Source organism: Salvelinus namaycush, chromosome 34, assembly GCF_016432855.1.
Source record: "Salvelinus namaycush isolate Seneca chromosome 34, SaNama_1.0, whole genome shotgun sequence".
Taxonomy (NCBI): Eukaryota; Metazoa; Chordata; class Actinopteri; order Salmoniformes; family Salmonidae; genus Salvelinus; species Salvelinus namaycush.
In genome coordinates, this window is record NC_052340.1 from 23,534,707 (window position 1) to 23,553,688 (window position 18,982).

The 18,982-nt window shown below is 41.2% G+C and overlaps 1 protein-coding gene across 1 annotated transcript; it reads left to right on the top strand.

Moving 5' to 3' along the window:
• The first annotated feature begins 440 nt into the window (after positions 1-440).
• Positions 441-13,703, top strand: LOC120028442 (junctional adhesion molecule 3B-like). Its single transcript, XM_038973660.1, has 9 exons — positions 441-510; positions 6,805-6,873; positions 6,998-7,111; positions 7,225-7,377; positions 7,729-7,931; positions 8,076-8,175; positions 11,058-11,190; positions 13,152-13,203; positions 13,354-13,703. The coding sequence occupies exons 1-9, from the start codon at positions 441-443 to the stop codon at positions 13,387-13,389; spliced, it is 930 nt and encodes a 309-aa protein (XP_038829588.1). The 3' UTR covers positions 13,390-13,703.
• The last annotated feature ends 5,279 nt before the right edge of the window (positions 13,704-18,982 follow it).

An 18,982-nucleotide genomic window follows, 5' to 3' on the forward strand; every position in this document is an offset into this window, starting at 1 on the left:
ATGGATGCTATTGGTATCCTCAGGGAAGTCACAGATTAATACAAAGCTATGAATCAAATGGGTGAAGACTTTACCACTACGTTCTTTTGGGACTGAGACTGGGGATGCAGTAAAGGGGTTCTCTGACCAATTATCTGCCACCTCCCTCATGACCTGGTAAAATAGACTGACTCTCGATATGTTCATTGGCAGAAAAGGGTGGGGTATGTAGAATGATTGGGGTTCATTGCTGTACGTTTATTTTTTAATAACACAGCTCCAGACGGATCAGTGACCAAGGCCCTGGCTGGTTTAACCACATTAGCTCACGAATTAGCAGAGAACTCTGGGGTGGATAATTCTCTTACAAATTGGTTTGACAGTATGTTTGGGAAATGGAAAAATGTCATCACTGTGTTGTGGGCAACTTTCACCTGTATGAGTGTTTTGGTTCTGTGTGGATGTTGTTTGGTCCCCTGTGTGAAAGGTTTGATTACAAGGACTCTGGAGAGGTCAATGACGCAACAGATGGTGAGTTACGGACCGATTCCGAGCTCCGGCCAGTGGGATGACTCCAGGCCTAGGAGATGGCTCCGTTTCTTTTAACTACGAGGAGCCAATGTTGGATGAGACTATATAGGATTGTTTAGACTGTTTTTTTATGAAGATTGTAATAAAAATCCTAACAGGAAGCGTTATGATTGGATATAGGCCTGTAACAGTCATTGATGAATATCGAATGTACATACATGTATTGGTTTGGATTATCCTTGTATACAATTGATGTATCAGGGTGTATTATTTAGTCATTAACGGTGGATTGTTGATGGAATTTATATGTTTAAATGAATGATTAGAATATTTTACCTGAAACTATATAATTGTATGTAATTGATTAGAATCATCAATGAAATACATTAGAATCATCAAATTATTATTAATGATGTGTGTAGTCTTAGTCAGTAAAATTATAATAAAGTATGTGTGTAGTTTTAGTCAGAATTAGGGTAAAACAATATATCTGTACAATATGTCTCTATAGTATCTTAAACACAGACTGTCTGAGCAAGATTCGGTGCCGACCTTGGCTAGGGGCCACTGAGAGATTTGAGGGAGGACAGTGAGTGCTTCTCACGGTTCCTAATCTTTGTCGGCTGGGTATTGATACAGTATGTGCGTAGGATACCTACTGTTTGTGTGCAAAAGTATGTACGTAAGGAGCTAGTATAAAATGAATGGTTTTGTACAACGAACTAGCGCGCCCGTGAATAAACATTTTGACTATCATAGCTGGGCCTCCATCTGTTTCATTCAACCAGTATCTTACAAATTCCGGGTTGCAGACTGAGTAGTTTAATTGAATTGGGTTTATGAACATTGAGAACATAATTCTCGTAACAGGCAATGCTACCAAATACTAATTGAGTGTATGAAAATTCTGACCCACTGGGAATGTGATGAAACAAATAAAAGCTGAAATAAATCATTCTCTCTACTATTATTCTGACATTTATTAAAATAGCGGTGATCTCATTCTTAAAATAGTGGTGATCCTAACTGACCTAAAACAGTGAATTTTTACTAGGATTAAATCTCAGGAATTGTGAAAATCTGAGTTGAAATGTATTTGGCTAAGGTGTATGTAAACTTCCGACTTCAACTGTAGATTGATTGTTGAGAATAATGGGGAAGTCAGCGAGGCCTATCATTTGATGGATTTGCATATAGCCTATGAGTAAAGGGATATAAACCATAAACTAATCCCCACTATAAACCATTGGTTTACAATAACACTGTAATAATCACGTATTAACCCTTAATAATATTATCTGACCTAAGGCAATTCGCACAAGGGCAGATGATTCACTGGGTGTTGATTGGGACTACAGTACAGAGGAATTGTGCTGTATGTGGGGTGTGTTTGGAGTGACACATGACACAGTATAATGATTGAATGACAATCAGTGATGTTTGGTCATATACTTCCACCTGGTGGATTTATGAGAGAATGAAGACGTGTGACCAGATTCTGGCAACAATATATTTTGCTTTGACAGTCCACATTTATCTTATTTTACAACCTGGTCTCATAGATTGGACGTAGCATAGTAAATGTATGGGTGGGCATATTAAGCAAAGGTCTAGCAACCCAAAGGTTGCCTGTTTGAATCTAATCACGGATAACTTTAGCATTTTAGCAACTTTGCAACTACTTACTAGATTTCTGTTACTTTGCAACTACTTAGCATGTTAGCTAACCCTTCCCCTAACTTTAACCCCTAACCCCCAGCCTAGCTAATGTTAGCCACCTAGTTAGCGTTAGACACCTAGCTAATGTTAGCACAACAAATTGGAATTCGTAACATATCGTAAATCAGTGGAGGCAGGTGGGAGGAGCTATAGGAGGATTGGGTCATTGTAATGGCTGGAATGGAACAAAGTCAAACATTTGGTTTTCTCAGGGGCACACAATTTTCATGCCATTTCGGTGCTATACATCACAGTTGGCATAGATTTCATCACGCATACGGTTGCACATAGTGTCAAGAACAAGACTGGTGTCATGTAGAAAATGACAGCGGATCATATATCCATATCATGGAATCTATTCAACACACAACTAAAGCCATAGAGCACAGGTTGGCAATTTGGCCAAGCCTAACTACATTAATGGATGTTACTGTTTTATCAGGGAGACACAAAGATGAAGTAAACAAGTGTAATTATGTTTGCTATTTCATGCAGCCACAGAATAGAAAGATGCTAAACAAATATTTTGTATTCAAATTTCGCATTGTTTAAAATTGAGAAATGGCCTATCATCGTGAGACTGGGTGTGTATGTGTGCCTCAAAAATAATATGGTAACGTTGGCCTCATGCATATGCTCTCAAACAAATAAATAAAACCAAGGTCATCCAAAATCCATCAGATTAAGAGTTTTTTAATTAAACCAGCAACGCAAATAATTAATCTTAGTGATTGACACAATACTGGAATTTTTATATGTTGACAAAATAATCGCATTGAAATTAGATTAAATTTAGTCATGATCAGTTTCATATATTTCATTCAAGTAAATTTTGTAGGTTGGCTTGATAGCGGCATTGACGTTGTTGGTTGGCTAGCAAGCAAAACTTGACGTTACAAATTAACTTTGGGGGAAACTGGTCCAGCCACTTGGTAGCTAGCTATTGTTAGTACAAATAAAGCAACATGATGTACTCATATTAAAGTGCAACTGTAAACTATAAACCCACCATAGTTATATTTATGAATTACGTCCTAGGTGGAGGGTTCTCGGATGAACGTGGACGCGCATCCGACAGTCCTAGCACTTTGAAACCCACGCCCACCGTGACGTATAGCACCACCCACCCGGCGAAATGGCTGTGAAAAGAGTGTGTACCGTTTCTCTCACCTTAACCTGTCATGTTCACAGAGAATCACATTTGCATTGATTCGTTCTCGGGGTCAAAGCTGCGTATGGGATATATCAGAGAGAATTAAGGAGCATGAATCTTGTTTTGCACATTAAGGAAATTGCATTATTGGACACCATCATTATAAAACAGATGTAAAGGCATTTCCGGTTTCGGGACGATGCCTTTTCCGCCCTGATGCCCTTGTAGCTATGGAAACGTCCACCAGCCTGTTCACCCTTTCAGACCAGGCACTGCGTGTGATGTAGCTAGCTAGATGGTTTATGTGTGCCAGAATTACCGATAAATCAGACGTTTCAAGATGGCGTTACAACGACTGATGTCTTTTTTCATCCTTTACTCGATTCTTGGTAAGTTATTTTCATTTCCACTAAGATAAGGTGTAGTGTAACGGTACATGTTGTGCATCGCAAATGTATTCATTCGCAGACATGGCAATGCTTTTTTTATGAAAATGATCGCGCTGACTAGCTAAACGGTTTTCCTACTATCCTAGCATACTAGTAGTAGCTTGGCCGGGTGTAAACATGCTGAGGATGAGCCACACAATTATTAGATGGTAATTAATTTTCTTTATACATGCGTTATAATCACATTGAAACGCTCACACAATCCTCAGCAGTTTTTCATTAATATTTAAATAGAGAACAGGTTGTACACACTGCTTTTGCATCTTCTAACGTTGAGCTCTCTTCATCTGTCGCTCAAAATGTGATGATGTCAACCGTTATTTCCATCCAAGCTGTCAGGTAGGCCTACATTTCATTGTATGAATTATTTTATTCTGCTAAAGACTCTGCTACCGCACGGCAAGCGGTACCAATGCACCAAGTGTTGAACCAACAGGACCCTGAACAGCTTCTACCCCTAAGCCAGAAGAATTCTAAACAAGTCTGCTAAATAGCTAACCAAATGGCTACCGGGATTACCTGCATTGACTCTCTTGCACTGACTCTATACCCACACACATACACTACATGGCCAAAAGTATGTGGACACTGCTCGTTGAACATCTCATTCCAAAAGCATGGGCATTAATATGGAGTTGGTCCCCCCTTTGCTGCTATAACAGCCTCCACTCTTCTGGGAAGGCTTTCCACTAGAGGTTGGAACATTGCTGCTGGGACTTGCTTCCATTTAGCCACAATTTCATTAGTGAGGTCGGGTACTGATGTTGGGCAATTAGGCGTTCCAATTCATCCCAAAGGTGTTTGATGGGGTTGAGGTCAGTTCTCTGTGCAGGCCAGTCAAGTTCTTTCATACTGACCTCAAAAAACCATTGCTGTATGAGCCTCGCTTTGTGCACGGGCACATTGTCATGCTGAAGTTGGAAGTTGGAAGCACATACTAATCTAGAACATCATTGTGTGATGTAGCGCTAAGATTTTCCTTAATTGGAACTAAGGGGCCTAGCCCAAACCATGAAAAACAGCCCCAGACCATTATTCCTCCTCCACCAAACTTTACGGTTGTCACTATGCATTGGGGCAGGAAGCCTTCTCCTGGCATCCGCCAAACCCAGATTAGTTCATCAGACTGCCAGATGGTGAAGCGTGATTCATCACTCCAGAGAACTCGTTTCCTCTGCTCCAGAGTCCAATGGCGGCAAGCTTTACACCACTCCAGTCGATGCTTGGCATTGAGCATGGTGCCAATGTTTGTCTATGGAGATTGGATAGCTGTGTGCTTGATTATATTCACCTGTCAGTAACGGCTGTGGCTGAAATAGCCGAATCCACTAATTTGAAGGGGTGTATACATTTGTATATATAGTGTACACACAGACTCAGCACTGGTACTCCCTGTATATCGCCATGTTCGTTTTCACTCCCTATATATAGCCATGCTATTTTTACTCATTCTTTTTATTTGTTATTCACTGTGTCACTATTTCAACAAAAAAAATTGTTACATTTTTTCTATCTTTTTACTCATCCGCAGGGGATCCATAAGTAAGCATTTTACTGTCTACAAAGCATGTGACAAATACAATTTGATTTGGCTGCTTTTACAGTGGCTGTGCTGGAATGTCTGGGAAAGGGGTTTAAAAAAAAATATATAGATAGATGGATGGATGCACTGGATCAACAGCTTGGGTCTTTTGAGAGAGAGATCCCTTTCTTTATGTAGGCTACACAGTGGAAAGCTTTCGGCTATGGCATGCTTTTATTCCAGGCACACAATAGCAATCAGCCATTGTCTTCTTAATTAACCACAGATTCTCTCCCACAGTCTGAAAACTGTCTGGGTCAACAAAGCCTCATGCAGGTGGGGGGATACAGTGAAGCTTGGACACGGTCTGCCTGTCTGTTTGTAGGCAGCAAAAAATGAGACATGTAGTTTAAGCTATTTATAGACTAGTAATTCATATTATGTTCAGTCTAAGTATATTGTAAAGGAATTGGAGGTTAATGAGTGGTTTTACAGGGATAGGCTGTCCCTGCTCTGTTTACCAGAGGAAGATTTGCTGGACAAGCTCTCCTCGTATCTCTCAGGATGGCCAGTCACTTTTTGTTGTAAAAATAGCTCATGATGTACAGGGGTTTGAAAGTCCGTCGCTGTGACGGAAGCTGAGAGTCGGATCTCATCAGCGCTCACAGCTGAGCTAATATGACTGAGTGCTCCACTTTGGCAGGACACATGTTTTCTCCACTCTCAGGGCTGGCTGAAGCCTTTGAGGCAGTGTTCAAACCCATCCTAAAAGCTTACACGTGTTCTCACAGTCTCTGAGAGGGACGTACAATAAAACTAGCCTATTCTCCACCAAACCGCCAGGTTATTGGAGTACAGGCCCATCTTGCATACGAGGGAATTGTCTTTCATGTGCATCATGAATTGATAACCAGAGACATTTTAAATCAGCTGCAGTGCTTTTATCTGTCTGGATTATACCTTGGAAGTCCTTAATACACAGATGAATTGTGCTCCAATACATTTCAGTCTTGATTTCACCCCTCATTAGGAATCCTTAATATCGCTGACGCCCACACAGAAGGAGGGACTGTTTTTATTACTCACTGTGTGTTATACTTAGGGAGACTTAAGAGTTACTAAAATATCCCCCAATTGTTTCATTTGAGAGTGTTTGGTAGAGTTAGGATAAGTGACGAAACGACACTAATCCTGAGACTTGTGCTCCCCTTGAGATGTGCTCCACCTGTCTCCACCTAGACATGATAAATTATTCTGGAGAAATTGTTAATTTGGACCCTAAGGCTCTTTCTCACCCTCTCTGTAGCTATAGGCCTACACCTCCTGACCCTCTAATCCTTTAGGCCTATCTGTTTAACGGGCATTGGCAAAATTGGCACTGTCCTGGAATGAAAATTCTGAAGATTGTCAGTCCGAATTTTTTTTTCTCACTTATTTGTTGACTTTTACAGGCTACATTCCATCACTTGGGGTAATCCTCCGAACCACAGACAAGACTGTGTGGGCAAATGAATTTGAACGTAAGTCACTGAAACACTGACTAATTCTCTCTGAATTATTTTTCTTCCATTGCCCGTCTGTCTGCCAGTCTCTTCTGTTGTCTGCCGGTATTTTGACATCGTAGTATCACGGTTTTCTTTCCAGCTATTGAGTTGACCTGCTTGATAGAGTCCATCTCAACAAACAACCCCAGAATCGAATGGAAGAAAATCCAAAACGGCGTCCCTAGTTATGTGTACTTTCAAAATCAAATTTCGGGTAAGATTATTATTTTTTTAAGCACCTTACCAACACCATATTGGCCTAAGAACTGTGTTATTATTCTCTGTAAGTAAATGAGAGATTGGAGTGTGTTTTTGCCTCTCTATTAGGGGACTTGGAGCACAGAGCCCAGCTGATCCAGCCAGCCAACCTACTGATCCTCAACACCAGCCGTGCAGACACTGCAGAGTACCGCTGTGAGGTCGCTGCCATTGATGACCACAAACACTTTGATGAAATTCTAATCAGTCTTGCTGTCAGGGGTGAGGTCGTATTGTCATATTCCCGTGTCACTTAACCAATGCAGAGCTCCCACCTTGTCATTAGCCTGAGATATATGTGTGTCCGCTGGTCAATCTCAGTATAGGCCTAGTGTGTTGTTGACCGATGTTTTAATCCTGTAGTAGAGTTTGCTGTGTTTTTTCAGTGTTGTCTATTTCTAAGTAAAGTGTGCTCACTCTCTCTCGAAAGAAAACTGTTCTTTGGGTGCCGTAGTATGACCTCTGCCCTTTGCCTATGTGTATGTGTGTCTTCCAGAGCAGTTGGGAAAAAGCAGAAGTCGAATTTCTGTCGGACCATTGTGTACAATTATTATTTATTTATTGTCTGTGCAGTAAAGCCTGTGGTGCCCAGGTGCAGTGTGCCTGTGGCGGTGACTGTTGGCACGTCCTCTGAGCTGCGCTGCCTGGAGAACGAGGGCTTCCCTGCCTCACAGTACCGCTGGTTCCGTAACAACGAGGAGCTTCCCCAGGACCCAAAGAGCAGCCCTAAGTTCATCAACTCCACCTACTCCATTAACGCTGACACGGGTGGTCTGGTAAGGAATCAATGGAGATTGAACGGAAACTAGATACATGAATATCATGTTTAATGAGACAGTAGATCCAACTGTTGGATGATGTTGGTACAAGAGAAAAGCTGTATGATGTATTGGGGTTGATTTTGGCGTTTTTCCCTCCAGAAATTCCGCCGGATGAGAAAGGAGGATGCGGGGGAGTATTACTGCCAGGCAAAGAATGTAGCTGGACATGCACAGTGTCCCACACAGCTGATGGACGTCTGTGAGTAGGCCATCCTGCGCTAAACACCCAACTGACATTCTTACTGCAACTATGTATTGTTTACATCCCCGTTACATCCCCGTTATTTGCAAGAGGAAGCGACCCAGGTACAGAGGACAAAGAGCCGGATGCCTTGTCAGGACCCGGAGAAGGCGAGTGGGAAAGCTGCCGTTACCATCAATACTACTCGCCAACGTGCATTCATTGGACAATAAATTAGACGAGGTACGATCACGAATATCCTACCAACGGGACATCAAAAACTGTAATATCCTATGTTTCACGGACTCGTGGCTGAATGACGACATGGATATTCAGCTAGCGGGATATATGCTGCACCGGCAAGATAGAACAGCACACTCCGTAAGACGAGGGGGGGGGCGGTCTGTGCATATTTGTAAACAACAGCTGGTGCATGAAATCTAAGGAAGTCTCTAGATTTTGCTCGCCTGAAGTAGAGTATATTGTGATAAACTACTTGCCTAGAGAGTTTTCAGCTATACTTTTCGTGGCTGTTTATTTACAACCACAGACAGATACTGGCACTAAGACCGCACTCAGTCAGCTGTATAAGGAAATAGGCAAACAGGAAAGCACTCACCCAGGGGCGGCGCTCCTACAGGCCGGAGACTTTAATGCAGGGAAACTGAAATAATTTCTAACAAATTTCTATCAACATGTTAAATGTGCAACCAGAGGGAAAAAAATTCTAGATCACCTGTACTCCACACACAGAGACGCGTACAAAGCTCTCCCCCTCCATTTGGTAAATCTGACCACAATTCTATCCTCCTGATTCCTGCTTACAAGCAAAAATTAAAGCAGGAAGCACCAGTGACTCGGTCTATAAAAAAGTGGTCAGATGAAGCAGATGCTAAACTACAGGACTGTTTTGCTATCCCAAACTGGAACATGTTCCGGGATTCTTCCGATGGCATTGAGGAGTACACCACATCAGTCACTGGCTTTATCAATAAGTGCATCGAGGACGTCATCTCCACAGTGACTGTACGTACATACCCCAACCAGAAGCCATGGATTACAGGCAACATTCGCACTGAGCTAAAGGGTAGAGCTGCCGCTTTCAAGGTGCGGGACTCTAGAAATCCTGCTATGCCCTGCGACGAACCATCAAACATGCAAAGTGTCAATACAGGGCTAATATTGAATCATACTACACCGGCTCCGACGCTCGTCTTATGTGGCAGGGCTTGCAAACTATTACAGACTACAAAGGGAAGCACAGCCGCTTGCTGCCCAGTGACACGAGCCTACCAGACGAGCTAAATCACTTCTATGCTCGCTTCGAGGCAAGCAACACTGAGGCATGCATGAGAGCATCAGCTGTTCCGGACGACTGTGTGATCACGCTCTCCGTAGCCGACGTGAGTAAGACCTTTAAACAGGTCAACATACACAAGGCTGCGGGGCCAGACAGATTACCAGGACGTGTGCTCCGGGCATGTGCTGACCAACTGGCAGGTGTCTTCACTGACATTTTCAACATGTCCCTGATTGAGTCTGTAATACCAACATGTTTCAAGCAGACCACCATAGTCCCTGTGCCCAAGAACACAAAGGCAACCTGCCTAAATTACTACAGACCCGTAGCACTCACGTCCGTAGCCATGAAGTGCTTTGAAAGGCTGGTCATTGTTCACGTCAACACCATTATCCCAGAAACCCTAGACCCACTCCAGTTTGCATACCGCCCAAACAGATCCACAGATGATGCAATCTCTAAGCTAAGGATCCTGGGACTGAACACCTCCCCCTGCAACTGGATCCTGGACTTCCTGACGGGCCGCCCCCAGGTGGTGAGGGTAGGTAGCAACACATCTGCCATGCTGATCCTCAACACTGGAGCTCCGCAGGGGTGCGTGCTCAGTCCCCTCCTGTACTTCCTGTTCACCCACGACTGCATGACCAGGCACGACTCCAACACCATCATTAAGTTTGCAGACGACACAACAGTGGTAGGCCTGATCACCGACAACGACGAGACAGCCTATAGAGAGGAGGTCAGAGACCTGGCTGGGTGGTGCCAGAATAACAACCTATCCCTCAACGTAACCAAGACTAAGGATATGATTGTGGACTACAGGAAAAGGAGGACCGAGCACGCCCCCATTCTCATCGACGGGGCTGTAGTGGAGCAGGTTGAGAGTTTCAAGTTCCTTGGTGTCCACATCAACAACAAACTAGAATGGTCCAAACACACCAAGACAGTCGTGAAGAGGGCACAACAAAGCCTATTCCCCCTCAGGAAACTAAAAAGATTTGGCATGGGTCCTGAGATCCTTTAAAGGTTCTACAGCTGCACCATCGAGAGCATCCTGACTGGTTGCATCACTGCCTAGTACGGCAATTGCTCGGCCTCTGACCGCAAGGCACTACAGAGGGTAGTGCGTACGGCCCAGTACATCACTGGGGCTAAGCTGCCTGCCATCCAGGACCTGTACACCAGGCGGTGTCAGAGGAAGGCCCTAAAAATTGTTAAAGACCCCAGCCACCCCAGTCATAGACTGTTCTCTCTACTACCGCATGGCAAGAGGTACCGGAGTGCCAAGTCTAGAACAAAAAGGCTTCCCAACAGTTTTTACCCCCAATCCATAAGACTCCTGAACAGGTAATCAAAGGGCTGCCCAGACTTTTTGTATTGTGTGCCCCCCCCAACCCCTCTTACGCTGCTGCTACTCTCTGTTTATCATATATGCATAGTCACTTTAACTATACATTCATGTACATACTACCTCAATTGGCCCGACCAACCAGTGCTCCCGCACATTGGCTAACCGGGCTATCTGCATTGTGTTTATGGGTTTGGGTTTGGGTTTATGTTACCCAGATCTCATCTCAAAATGCCCTGTTTGTATTTTCAGATGATGTCGACATTGTGGGGATTTTCCTGAAGGTGTTGGCGGCATTGGCTGGATTCATTGTTGTGATGGTGGGGGTTTGTCATGCACACAAACATCACTGCTTCTCCTCCGGCAAGGATCACACAGGAACCAAGTAAGTAGGGCTATGCAGTTTGAAATAGAGGTCGACCGATTAATCGGCATGGCCGATTCATTAGGGCCAATTTCAAGTTTTCATAACAATCGGTAATCGGCCTTTTTGGACGCCGATTATGGACGATTACATTGCACTCCACATGGAAACTGTGTGGCAGGCTGACCACCTATTACGCGAGTGCAGCGTCAAATGGACCTTGTGGCTGCAAGAAGCCAAGGTAAGTTGCTAGCTAGCATTAAACTTATCTTATAAAAAAACAATCAATCTTCATAATCACTAGTTAACTACACATGGTTGATGATATTACTAGGTTAACTAGCTTGTCCTGCTTTGCATATGATCAATGTGGGGCCTGTTAATTTATCATCGAATCACAGCCTACTTCAACTTCGCCAAATGGGTGATGATTTAACAAAAGCGCATTCGCGAGAAAAGCACAATCGTTTCACAAATGTACCTAACCATAAACATCAATGCCCTTCTTAAAATCAATACACAGAAGTATATATTTTTAAACCTGCATATTTAGTTAAAAGAAATTCATGTTAGCAGGCAATATTAACAGGGAAATGATGTCACTTCAACAGTTTGGGCCGCCTGGCTCGTTGCGAACTGTGTGAAGATCGTAATTAATTTGCCAGATTTTTACATAATTATGACATAACATTGAAGGTTGTGCAATGTAACAGCAATATTTAGACTTAGGGTTGCCACCCATTCGATAAAATACAGAACGGTTCCGTATTTCACTGAAAGAATAAACGTTTTGTTTTCTAAATTATAGTTTCCGGATTTGACCATATTAATGACCAAAGGCTCGTATTTCTGTGTTAATTCTATTATAATTAAGTCTGATTTGATATTTGATAGAGCAGTCTGACTGAGCGGTGGTAGGCACCAGCAGGCTCGTAAGCATTCATTCAAACATCACTTTACTGCGTTTGCCAGCAGCTCTTAGCAATGCTTGAAGCACAGCGCTGTTTGACTTCAAGCTTATCAACTCCCGAGGTTAGGCTGGCAATACTAAAGTGCCTATACGAACATCCAATAGTCAAAGGTATATGAAATACAAATGGTATAGAGAGAAATAGTCGACGCGTCTTAATTCCTATAATAACTACAACCTAAAACTTCTGAACTGGGAATATTGAAGAACTGGGAATATTGAACCACCAGCTTTCATATGTTCTCATGTTCTGAGCAAGGAACTTAAACGTTAGCTTATTTACATGGCACATATTGCACTTTTACTTTCTTCTCCAACACTGTGTTTTTGCATTATTTAAACCAAATTGAACATGTTTCATTATTTATTTGAGACCAAATAGATTTTATTTGTGTATTCTATTAAGTTAAAATAAAAGTGTTTATTGTTCATTCAGTATTGTTGTATTTGTCATCATTGTTGTAATTGTCATTATATATATATATATATATATATATATAAATCGGCCGATTAATCGGTATCGGCTTTTTTTTGGTCCTCCAGTAATCGGTATCGGCGTTGAAAAATCATAATCGGTCGACCTCTAGTTTCAAGTTTCAAAGTTTATTTGCCACGTGCACAGGATACAACAGGTGTAAAACAGTACAGGGAAATTCTTACCTTGAGAGCTCTTTCCAACAATGCAGTGAAAATAATAGTAATATAGATCATAATAGAACATTTTATTAAAAATGAAATGTAAAAATTAACCCAAAAAGTACGATATAGGTTGAAAGGGAAAGGGGGATACCTAGTCAGTTGTGCAACAGAATGCATGCAATTGAAATGTGTCATCCGCATTGAACCCAAACCCTCTGAATCAGAGAGGTGTGGGGGGCTGCCTTAATCGACATCCATTGTTCTGTACAGGGCTTTTAAAGCTAAATGGACCAGTTTAATAGTGACATATTATGTGAAGTGATTTGCTTAGTACATCTTTGTGTGGAAATTAAGGATTTATTGTGTGTTTTAGCTACAAACTTCCAGCGCAGGATGATGGCGTTGACTATGCCGAAGCAGATGAGGTGAATAAAATTAACTTAATTGTGTTTTCTATATTATTATTATTATTATTGAGCTAAAGTGTAATCACAATGTATTATTAAAAATGACAAACGAAAAGAATTATCAACTGCAGATGGATGTATTTTTTTGATAATTTATATTTCCATCAGGGTCACTTCCGTCACAAATCATCATTTATCATTTGACATCTGAGATAGAGGAGACACACTGAAGAGGAAGCGGAGACACACTGAAGAGGAAGAGGAGACACACTGAAGAGGAGACACACTGAAGAGGAGACACTCTGAAGAGGAGACCCACTGAAGTCAAAAGCGTGCCAAATCCCATAATGGGGCTTCGTGTGAGAAATTTGAGCTGTAACATTGCACATGAACCTACAAGCTTGCCAAAGTTATCATAATGAAAAAGATCAATCATTATTTCAATCTTGCTTTCTGATAGGCAACTGTAACGTCATGTCCCTGTTAGTACACTGTTTACTTTTTTTTGTAGCACAAATATGTTTTGTCCTCAGTCATTACTGTAACTACAATTACAGTACGATTTTTTTTAAAGCTGTGACTTTTGAACTTCCACCAGCATGTTCATCTTAACTGATGCTGGAACATTCCCCCATACTGTTTTTAGACGAACAAGGTTTTTTACTTCCTAAAATTTCTACAAAGTACAACAAACCTGTTTTAAAAAAACAGTATTTCATAACCTCTGAATGCAAGCTGGACTAGTTTATGTTAATATGAAGGTAGGTTGTGTCAATAGTTTTATATATACACTACCGTTCAAAAGTTTGGAGTCACAGAAATGTCCTTGTTTTTGAAAGAAATGCAATTTTTTTGTCCATTAAAATAACATCAAATTGATCAGAAATACAGTGTAGACACTGTTCATGTTGTAAATGACTATTGTAGCTGGAAACGGCTGATTTTTTATGGAATATCTAAATAGGCGTACAAATGCCCATTATCATTAACCATCACTCCTGTGGTCCAATGGCACGTTGTGTTAGCTAATCCAAGTTTATCATTTTAAAAGGCTAATTGATCATTATAAAACCCTTTTACAATTATGTTAGCACAGCTGAAAACTGTTGTTCTGATTAAAGAAGCGATAAAACTGGCCTTCTTTAGACTAGTTGAGTATCTGGAGCATCATTATTTGTGGGATCAATTTTATGTTATTTTAATGGACAAAAAAAAGTGCATTCTTTCAAGAACAAGAACATTTCTAAGTGACCTCAAACTTTTGAACAGCTGTATGCATGTATGCATGCATGTATGTATGTATGCATGTATGTATGTATGTATGTATGTATGTATGTATGTATGTATGTATGTATTTATATATGTATGTATGTAGTACCAGTTTGGACACACCTACTCATTGAAGTGTTTTTCTTTATTTTTACTATTTTCTACAATGTAGAGTAATAGTGAAGTCATCAAAACTATTAAATAACACATATGGAATCATGTAGTAACCAAAAAAGTGTTGAACAAATCAAAATATATTTTAGATTCTTCAAAGTAGCCACCTTTGCCTTGATGACAGCTTTGCACACGCTTGGCATTCTCTCAACCAGCTTCACCTGGAATGCTTTTCCAACAGTCTTGAAGGAGTTCCCACATATACTGAGCACTTGCTGCTTTTCCACTTTGCGGTCCATCTCATCCCAAACCATCTCAATAGGGTTGAGGTCGGGTGATTAATGGAGGCCAGGTCATCTGATGCAGCACTCCATCACTTTCCTTCTTGATCAAATAGCCCTTACACAGCCTGGAGGTGTGTTGGGTCATTGTCCTGTTGAAAAACAAATGATAGTGGGACTATGCGCAAACCAGATGGGAAGGTTTATCGCTGCAGAATGCTGTGGTAGCCATGCTGGTTAAGTGTGCCTTGAATTCTAAATCCCTAACAGTGTCACCAGCAAAGCACCATCACACCTCCTCCATGTTTCACGGTGGGAACTACACATGCGGAGATCATCCGTTCACCTACTCTGTCTCACAAAGACATGGCGGTTGGAATCAAATATCTAAAATTTGGACCCATCAGACCAATGGACAGATTTACACCGGTCTAATGTCCATTGCTCATGTTTCTTGGCTCAAGCAAGTCTCTTCTTATTATTGGTGTCTTTTAGTAGTGGTTTCTTTGCAGCAATTCGACCAAGAAGGCCTGATTCACGCAGTCACCTCTGAACAGTTGATGTTGAGACGTGTCTGTTACTTGAACTCTGTGAAGCATTTATTTGGGCTGCAATTTCTGAGTCTGCTAACTCTAATGAACTTATCCTCTGTAGCAGAGGTAACTCTGGGTCTTCCTTTCCTGTGGCGGTCCTCATGAGAGACAGTTTCATCATAGCACTTGATGGTTTTTGCGACTGCACTTGAAGAAACTTTCGAAGTTCTTCAAATGTTCCGTATTGACTGACCTTCATGTCTTAAAGTAATGATGGACTGTCCTTTCTCTCTCTTTGCTTATTTGAGCTGTTCTTGCCATAATATGGACTTGGTCTATTACCAAATAGGGCTGTCTTCTGTATACCTACCGTGTTACAACACAACTGATTGGCTCAAATACATTAAGAAGGAAAGAAATTCCACAAATTAACTTTTAACAAGGCACACCTGTTCATTGAAATGCATTCTAGGTGACTACCTCATGAAGCTGGTTGAGAGAATGCCAAGAGTTTTCAAAGCTGCCATCAAGGCAAAGGGTGGCTACTTTGAAGAATCTCAAATATAAAATATATTTTGATTTGTTGAACACCTTTTGGGTTACTACATGATTCCATATGTGTTATTTCTTATTTTTGATGTCTTCACTATTATTCTACAATGTAGAAAATAGCAAAAATAAAGAAAAACCCTGTAATGAGTAAGTGTCCAAACTTTCGACTTGTAATGTATATGTACGTACATACATACATACATACATACATACATACATACATACATATATACATACATACCTGCATACATACATACATACATACATACATACATACATACATACATACATACATACATACATACATACATACATACATACAGTTGAAGTCGGAAGTTTACATACACTTAGGTTGGAGTCATTAAAACTCGTATTTCAACCACTCCACAAATTTCTTGTTAACAAACTATAGTTTTGGTCAGTTAGGACATCTACTTTGTGCATGACACAAGTCATTTTTCCAACAATTGTTTACAGACAGATTATTACACTTATAATTCACTGTATCACAATTCCAGTGGGTCAGAAGTTTTCATACACTAAGTTGACTGTGCCTTTGAACAGCTTGGAAAATTCCAGAAAATGTTGTCATGGCTTTAGAAGCTTCTGATCGGCTAATTGACATAATTTGAGTCAATTGGATGTGTACCTGTGGATGTATTTCAAGGCCTACCTTCAAACTCAGTGCCTCTTTGCTTGACATCATGGGAAAATCAAAAGCAATCAGCCAAGACCTCATAATTTTTTTTGTAGACTTCCACTAGTCTGTTTCATCCTTGAGAGGATGAACCATCTGTACAAACAATAGTACGCAAGTATAAACACCATGAGACCACGCAGCCGTCATACCGCTAAGGAAGGAGACGTGTTCTGTCTCCAAGAGATGAACGTACTTTGGTGCGAAAAGTGCAAATCAATCCCAGAACAACAGCAAAGGACCTTGTGAAGATGCTGGAGGAAACAGGTATAAAAGTATCTATATCCACAGTAAAATGAGTCCTATATCGACACAACCTGAAAGGCCGCTCAGCAAGGAAGAAGCAACTTCTCCAAAACCGCCATTAAAAAAGCCAGACTAAGTTTTGCAACTGCACATGGGGACAAAGATCGTACTTTTTGTAGAAAAGTCCTCTGGTCTGATGAAACAAAAATAGAACTGTTTGGCCATAATGACCATCGTTATGTTTGGAGGAAAAAGGGGGAGGCTTGCAAGCCGAAGAGCACCATTCCAACCGTGAAGCACGGGGGTGGCAGCATCATGTTGTGGGGGTGCTTTGCTGCAGGAGGGACTGGTGCACTTCACAAAATAGATGGCATCATGAGGTAGGAAAATTATGTGGATATATTGAAGCAACATCTCAAGATATGTCAGGAAGTTAAAGCTTAGTCGCAAATGGGTCTTCCAAATGGACATTGACCCCAAGCACACTTCCAACGTTGTGGCAAAATTGCTTAAGGACAACAAAGTCAAGGTATTGGAGTGGCCATCACAAAGCCCTGACCTCAATCCTATAGATAATTTGTGGGCAGAACTGAAAAAGCGTGTGCGAGCAAGGAGGCCTACAAACCTGACTCAGTTACACCACCTCTGTCAGGAGGAATGGGCCAAAATTCACCCAACATATTGTGGGAAGCTTGTGGAAGGCTATCCGAAACATTTGACCCAGGTTAAACAATTTAAAGGCAATGCTACCAAATACTAATTGAGTGTATGTAAACTTCTGACCCACTGGGAATGTGATGAAAGAAATAAAATCTGAAATAAATCATTCTCTACTATTATTCTGGCATTTCACATTCTTAAAATAAAGTGGATCTAACTGACCTAAAACAGGGTATTTTTACTAGGATTAAATGTCAGGAATTGTGAAAAACTTAGTTTAAATGTATTTGGCTAAGGTGTATGTACACTTTCAAGTTCAACTGTACATACAGTGGGGCAAGAAAGTATTTAGTCAGCCACCAATTGTGCAAGTTCTCCCACTTAAAAAGATGAGAGAGGCCTGTAATTCATCATAGTTACACTTCAACTATGACAGACAAAATGAGAAAACAAAAATCCAGAAAATCACATTGTAGGATTTTTAATGAATTTATTTGCAAATTATGGTGGAAAATAAGTATTTGGTCAATAACAAAAGTTTATCTCAATACTTTGTTATATACCCTTTGTTGGCAATGACAGAGGTCAAACGTTTTCTGTAAATCTTCACAAGGTTTTCACACACTGTTGCTGGTATTTTGGCCCATTCCTCCATGCAGATCTCCTCTAGAGCAGTGATGTTTTGGGGCTGTTGCTGGGCAACACGGACTTTCAACTCTCTCCAAAGATTTTCTATGGGGTTGAGATCTGGAGACTCCAGGACCTTGAAATGCTTCTTACGCAGCCACTCCTTCGCCCGGGCGGTGTGTTTGGGATCATTGTCATGCTGTAAGACCCAGCCACATTTCATTTTCAATGCCCTTGCTGATGGTAGGCTTTGTTACTTTGGTCCCAGCTCTCTGCAGGTCATTCACTAGGTCCCCCCGTGTGGTTCTGGGATTTTTGCTCACCGTTCTTGTGATCATTTTGACCCCACGGGGTGAGATCTTGCGTGGAGCCCCAGATCGAGGGAGATTATCAGTGGTCTTGTATGTCTTCCATTTCCTAATAATTGCTCCCACAGTTGATTTCTTCAAACCAAGCTGCTTACCTATTGCAGATTCAGTCTTCCCAGCCTGGTGCAGGTCTACAATTTTGTTTCTGGTGTCCTTTGACAGCTCTTTGGTCTTGGCCATAGTGGAGTTTGGAGTGTGACTGTTTGAGGTTGTGGACAAGTGTCTTTTATACTGATAACAAGTTCAAACAGGTGCCATTAATACAGGTAATGAGTGGACAGAGGAGCCTCTTAAAGAAGAAGTTACAGGTCTGTGAGAGCCAGAAATCTTGCTTGTTTGTAGGTGACCAAATACTTATTTTCCACCATAATTTGCAAATAAATTCATTAAAAATCCTACAATGTGATTTTCTGGATTATTTTTTCTCATTTTGTCTGTCATAGTTGAAGT

What these genes read in the sequence shown, in the direction of transcription:
- LOC120028442 (XM_038973660.1), top strand. Translation starts at nt 441, where the DNA reads ATGTTGTTTGGTCCCCTGTGTGAAAGGTTTGATTACAAGGACTCTGGA. An exon ending in ACGCTGACACGGGTGGTCTG is followed by an intron (nt 7,932 to 8,075) that starts GTAAGGAATCAA and finishes TTTTCCCTCCAG; the next exon opens with AAATTCCGCCGGATGAGAAA. An exon ending in AAGGATCACACAGGAACCAA is followed by an intron (nt 11,191 to 13,151) that starts GTAAGTAGGGCT and finishes TGTGTGTTTTAG; the next exon opens with CTACAAACTTCCAGCGCAGG.